Source organism: Maylandia zebra, linkage group LG10 (genome assembly GCF_041146795.1).
Source record: "Maylandia zebra isolate NMK-2024a linkage group LG10, Mzebra_GT3a, whole genome shotgun sequence".
Taxonomy (NCBI): domain Eukaryota; kingdom Metazoa; phylum Chordata; class Actinopteri; order Cichliformes; family Cichlidae; genus Maylandia; species Maylandia zebra.
In genome coordinates this window covers 1346278-1351521 of record NC_135176.1, presented here as the reverse complement: position 1 = coordinate 1351521, position 5244 = coordinate 1346278, and the positions used below count along the sequence as shown (strand labels likewise).

General features: G+C 50.9%; 1 protein-coding gene across 1 annotated transcript; it reads right to left on the bottom strand.

The window, feature by feature from the left end:
• Positions 1–221: 221 nt before the first annotated feature.
• dhx33 (DEAH (Asp-Glu-Ala-His) box polypeptide 33) lies at positions 222–5244 on the bottom strand. The gene is made up of 12 exons (XM_004561660.6): positions 4832–5244; positions 4388–4548; positions 4062–4289; positions 3780–3950; positions 3466–3651; positions 3251–3362; positions 2524–2683; positions 2342–2430; positions 2127–2254; positions 1825–2028; positions 1657–1743; positions 222–1386 (listed from the first exon to the last, which is right to left on the bottom strand). Exons 1-12 carry the CDS (start codon positions 5040–5042, stop codon positions 1078–1080), a joined length of 2046 nt encoding a protein of 681 aa, XP_004561717.2. The 5' UTR covers positions 5043–5244; the 3' UTR covers positions 222–1077.

Below are 5244 nucleotides of genomic sequence, written 5' to 3'. Positions count from 1 at the left end.
ACTATGGCCATAACACAACAACACTAAACACATGTTAGAACCTGACTGACGTGTGCCGAGTCAGGTGGATTCGTTTTTATTAGAATACGTAACAAACATGTATTAGGATCAGATGATCCACGCAGAGAGGAGCCCCGGCAGGCGTGCATTCGTTCCAATAAACTTCATGCAGATCAGATCTTTTGATAATTCTCTAAAGCATTCAGCGTTTGACTACAAAGTTAGAAACTGTGTATTTTATTCAGGTTATATTTTACAATCCTGAGTCCAACGTGTAAAAAAAAGACACTCCGTCCTGTTCATCAACACGGCGTCATTTACATTCTACGAAGCGTGACGGAGCCGCACGCGTCTGCACGTACGTGTGGTGACTGCGTGGGCATCTGCACGACCAACAGCAACAAGCAGAACCTGGAGAGGAAGGCATGCTGGACGGTGACACGACTGCAGATGGGAAGAAGAGCATGCACGAGCTAACAAGGCTGTGTAAGTGAAACCATGTCAGTGTGACACGCTGCGTTTGTTTTTCATGTTGTGAATAAGGGAACAGCTGACAGTAGACTGAAACAAATCTACTTTGACTGCATAAAGAAACCCCTGTAAGACCACTTCATGTAGACCCCAAACAATCAGAGTGCTTTTCTTAGCTCCTGAAAAACTCATCCTTCAGAGTAGAGCAGCCACTGATCTGTCTGCTGTAGCGTTTTCATGGCTATTTGGTAGCAATGAAGAAGAACATGGTGGAGAACAGCCCCGTGCTGTGCTCCTTTGAGGTTACCTGTGCTGTGTAAATGCATGCAACTACTGATAGAATCAAAGCAAGACACTTCAAAGCAAACTGGCTTTTCAGGCCAACCGTGTGGCTAAATGACGAGAAGAAGAAATTACGGCTCATAAAATTGGAATGACAGTCCGGAGGAAGTCAAGCTTCGATATGCAGACTTCTGCTTCAGTGACACATGCCCAAAGCTTGTCAACTGGGAGGTAGTGAAATCCAGAGTAGTTTACGACACAGCGGACGTTCTGCACCAACTTGCAATAAGAGTCTTTGTGGCAGGCGGCCCGTTTCTTTGTTGGTTAGCTCTTGTTGAGGTGGAGCTTGCGGCCAAAGTACTCGGGCGCTGCATCCAGCAGCCAGTCGGCGTCGACCAAACAGAGGTCTCTCATGTAGCAGCGGGAGGTGTGCAGCAGCTCGTTGAAGACCACGTACGCTGGCTTGGCCTGGAAAAGGACGGAGGACGGGTGGATGGCCACGGGCTGGTGGGTGTCTAGAGCCAAGTAGCTGCCGTCGGGCTGCAGCTCTGCAGCGTTGACAAACATCCCGTGGGCAAGGCAGCGGCGAACGCTCGCCGTGTCTGCTCCACACGATTCCAGTTTCAGGTTCAGCTGGGAAAACAAGACGTGACTTATTAGACAGGTCACATGACTTCACCGCAGAGACGCACAAAGACAGGTGTGCAGCAGAGATCAAGGAGGAAAGCACCCATTCATCAACTCGCTGTTTTCAAAATAGCCCCGGAGGCGTTAGCCTGTGAGATGATGCACATTCATAATAATATTTACACATTAAATGTTAATAAATACTCTGTAGTTGATCAGGATAAACAGCGATTCCTGGGAGAATCCCTGTGTGCTGGCAGAGGTCAGCAGATGTACCTTAAGGCAGATTTCTTTAAGTTGTGCCTGGACGTCTTTCACGAGGCCCATGTTCCTGCTGTTGACAAAGTTCTCCCGACACCACTCCTACAGCAGCAGAGATCACGTGACAGCTCAGCAGCACGATTTCATTTATGTATTTTCACTAGTTGTGTTCATCGCACCCACCTTGTTGCCACCGACTTTCTTGAACGCTCTGTAAATGTTTAGCAGCGTCATGTGGTCTCCTTCACTGGACATGAACTTCTTGCGCACTGCAAGCACCTCGTCCCGCCGGGCCGGAGGGTTGTACAGCACGGTGTCCACAGACAGCAGCGACACGATGCTCAAAATCTCCTCGGAACACGAGTAGTCCGGGGACAGCAGGATGGTCTGCGGCGTGGAGCAAACAGAGGGGTCTGCTTGTGAGCTGACACTTTGTCTTTGACTAAATGTACAAAGAATATCAGAGCAGAACCAGCAGGATTTACTTTGGCATATCTGGGCTCCAGAGGGAAGCTCGCCATCTTCTTTCCCAGAGTGGTGAGGAAAACCTGCCCGTCCTTCTTCTCCACAGCTCCCAACAGCTCCAAATGATCCACAGCAGAACGGATGGCCTCTGGTGGAAAACACAAAGCACTACTACAGCTAACTCTGCATCGCTTACCGGAGGACCAGAGGGGATTCCTGACTGACAGCATCTTACCTGGAGAAGGCTTGGACATGAAATCAAAGTTTGTCACGTCTGGAATCCCCAGAGCCATGAGCTGCAGCATCACACCTGCCAAGTTACACCTGCGGGTGAGAAGCATCACACACAGCTAAATCAATGAGACACGTGAGGTGGATTTTTACTATCACGCGTGTAGAGCAGACTCCACAGCCTACCTCTGAATCTCAGGAACAGTCGTGGGGACGAGGTTGTCAAATTCCTGCTCAGTGTAAAGACGATAGCAGAAGCCAGAGTCCTCCCTGCCAGCCCGGCCTGCTCGCTGCCACGCCTGCGCTTTGGAAACACGCTGCACCGCCAACACCTCCAGGCCGCTGTCTGAGAGTCACATCATGTGCGCTGTTAGGAGAACACCTTATCTGTGCCGTTCAATTTAGGATCACGGGGGAGGGCTCGACTTCTTTCAAAGGGTCACAAGCCAAACAAATATTTTTACACATCTAAATGATCCTTACAGCAAAAAAACCCTGGAAACCACATTTTTTCCCATTTGTGGGTTTTTTTCCATCCATCTATCTTCTGCTGCTTATCCAGAGCCGGTCACAGGGGCAGCAGCCCAACCGAGGGACCAGACTAAGAACAATTCAGAAGAAGCCCATCGAGGGAACAGTTCCCCCTGCCCGGGATAGGGTTACCGGGGCCCTGCCCTGGAGCCAGGCCCGGGGAGGGTGCCTGCGGGCGAGCGTCTGGTGGCTGGGCCTAAATCCATGTGGCACAGTGTGAAAAAGGGACACGGACCCATCTTCCTGCAGGCCCACTACCCGCAGGAGGCGCTGCAGGGGTCGGGTGCACCGTGTTTCCCCCCCCTTAGTATTAAATGGAAAGACTCAAGCACAAGTATTTCTCTCTGCGTGATTTGTGAATTTGCAATCTGAATCTTCTCACCTGGATTGAAGCGTTTGGCCTTCACCATCCCCGTGTCTATGACGTATTTGATCCCAGAGATTGTAACTGATGTCTCGGCGATGTTTGTGGAGAGAATGACTTTCCTGCAGCCCTGGAGAGAAAAACGTTTGCAAGACTTACAACATGATGCTGAATGTCTAAATCAGAAGATACTGCTGAGAGCAGCAGTGTGAGATGTTGAGACATGTTTGTACCTTTGGAGCTGGCAGGAAGACCCTGAGCTGCTGTGTTGGGGGCAGAGATGCATATAGTGGGATAACTACCATCGGGCCACAGCTGTCAGGCAGATGCTTGGTGATGTCCCGACACGTCCTCGCCAGTGCCTCAATCTCCTCCTGGCCCGTCATGAAGACTAAGATGTCGTGTGATGAAGGAGCCTCCTGCATGACCGTGTGTGGAAAATCGTCATCACGACAGAACGTAACCTGTGTTTCCAATAATGATGCTAAGAAGAGCGGTGCGTTTGTTTGGCTTCATCTAAACTGGAAATAGGAGACACAGAAACTACCTGATGGATCTGGAAGATGGAGACCAGAGCAGCCTGCAGGTAGTCTGACTGTGGCTGTTTGGTGTAGTAGATCTGAATGGGGTGCTGCCTGCCTTCCAAGTACAACACGGGGGACTTGTTGAAGTACTCGGAGAACAGATCCACATCCATCGTGGCCGACATCACTATGACCTGTGGAGGTTAGGACACCAGGTGCAGGCTTTAGAGCAGATGCGGTGAGGCGATTCACACTGCGTTTACTAGAAACGCCGAAGTCACAACACGTGTGAACTTTGCTCCTACCTTCAAGGGAATCTTGTTAAGCTCCTTGCGCCTGCGCTGAGCCGTCTTAACCACACCAAAGAGCACGTCGGTGTGCACAGTGCGCTCATGAGCTTCATCCAGGACCACCACAGTGTAGCGCAGCAGCAGGGGGTCTCCGATGGCCTCGCGCAGGAGCATACCATCAGTCATGAACTTCAGCTTTGTCTCAGGGGAGGTGACATCCTCGAAACGCACCGTGTAGCCAACCTAAGAGGAAGCAACAGAAACACAGCGCAGACGTCAACAACGCAGAGGCATCAACTCCGGTGTCCACAGCAGACGGGAATCCCGTTTATCGTGAGTACCAGCTTCCCCAGCTGAGTCCTCTTCTCCTCTGCCACCCTTCCTGCCAGTGAGATGGCAGCAACTCTTCGGGGCTGAGTGATAGCGATCATGCCCAGCCGCCCGATGCCAGCCTCGTACAGATACTGAGGGATCTGAGTGGTCTTCCCAGAGCCGGTCTCACCTGCCGGATCACACAGGACTGAGTTATCTGACACATACAGATACAGGGCGGAGCCCAAAGCAAACTTTAACTCTATTTATATATTTAACGTTGCATACTTTTGATTATCACGTGGGCAGAAATAACAGAAGACACATGTCTGTGAAGAGACGTTAGCCAGACTTTCTACCCACAAACCCAACACAAAATAGGCAGTTTAAGATAAACTACAGAGTATAGTGTTGTTCACGTGTGCGGCTGGCCTCAGGTGTAGCAGCAGCTAGCTGTAGCTGTGAACACTCACCTATGAGGACAGCACCGTGCAGCTGCCTCAGCTGGCTCAGGAGCTGAGGCTTCGCTTGATAGATGGGAAGCTGCTTCCTCTGGACGTCTATCGGAGTGCTCGCATTTCCCTTTCTAGGCAGCAGCATTCCAGGCTTGTTCTTATCGAGGCGGAAAAACACGGATCCCGGCTTGAATCTTTTAGCCGGAGGAGGGTCGGGGTCGTGAGGCATGTTCTGGAAAAAGTGACTGTGGGAGCGAAACCGCCGAGGGCCCTTTTTCAGATTGTTTCACGCCAGAAATGAAGAAAATAAAGTTGTTTTCATACTCGCTGCCAGACCAGCGAGCGGCACTGCGGATGTTTTGCTACCTCGGCAAAAAAAACCTTCCCACGTGGTCGGCGCAGAGGTTTGACGTCATAGGTCGCGTTTATAG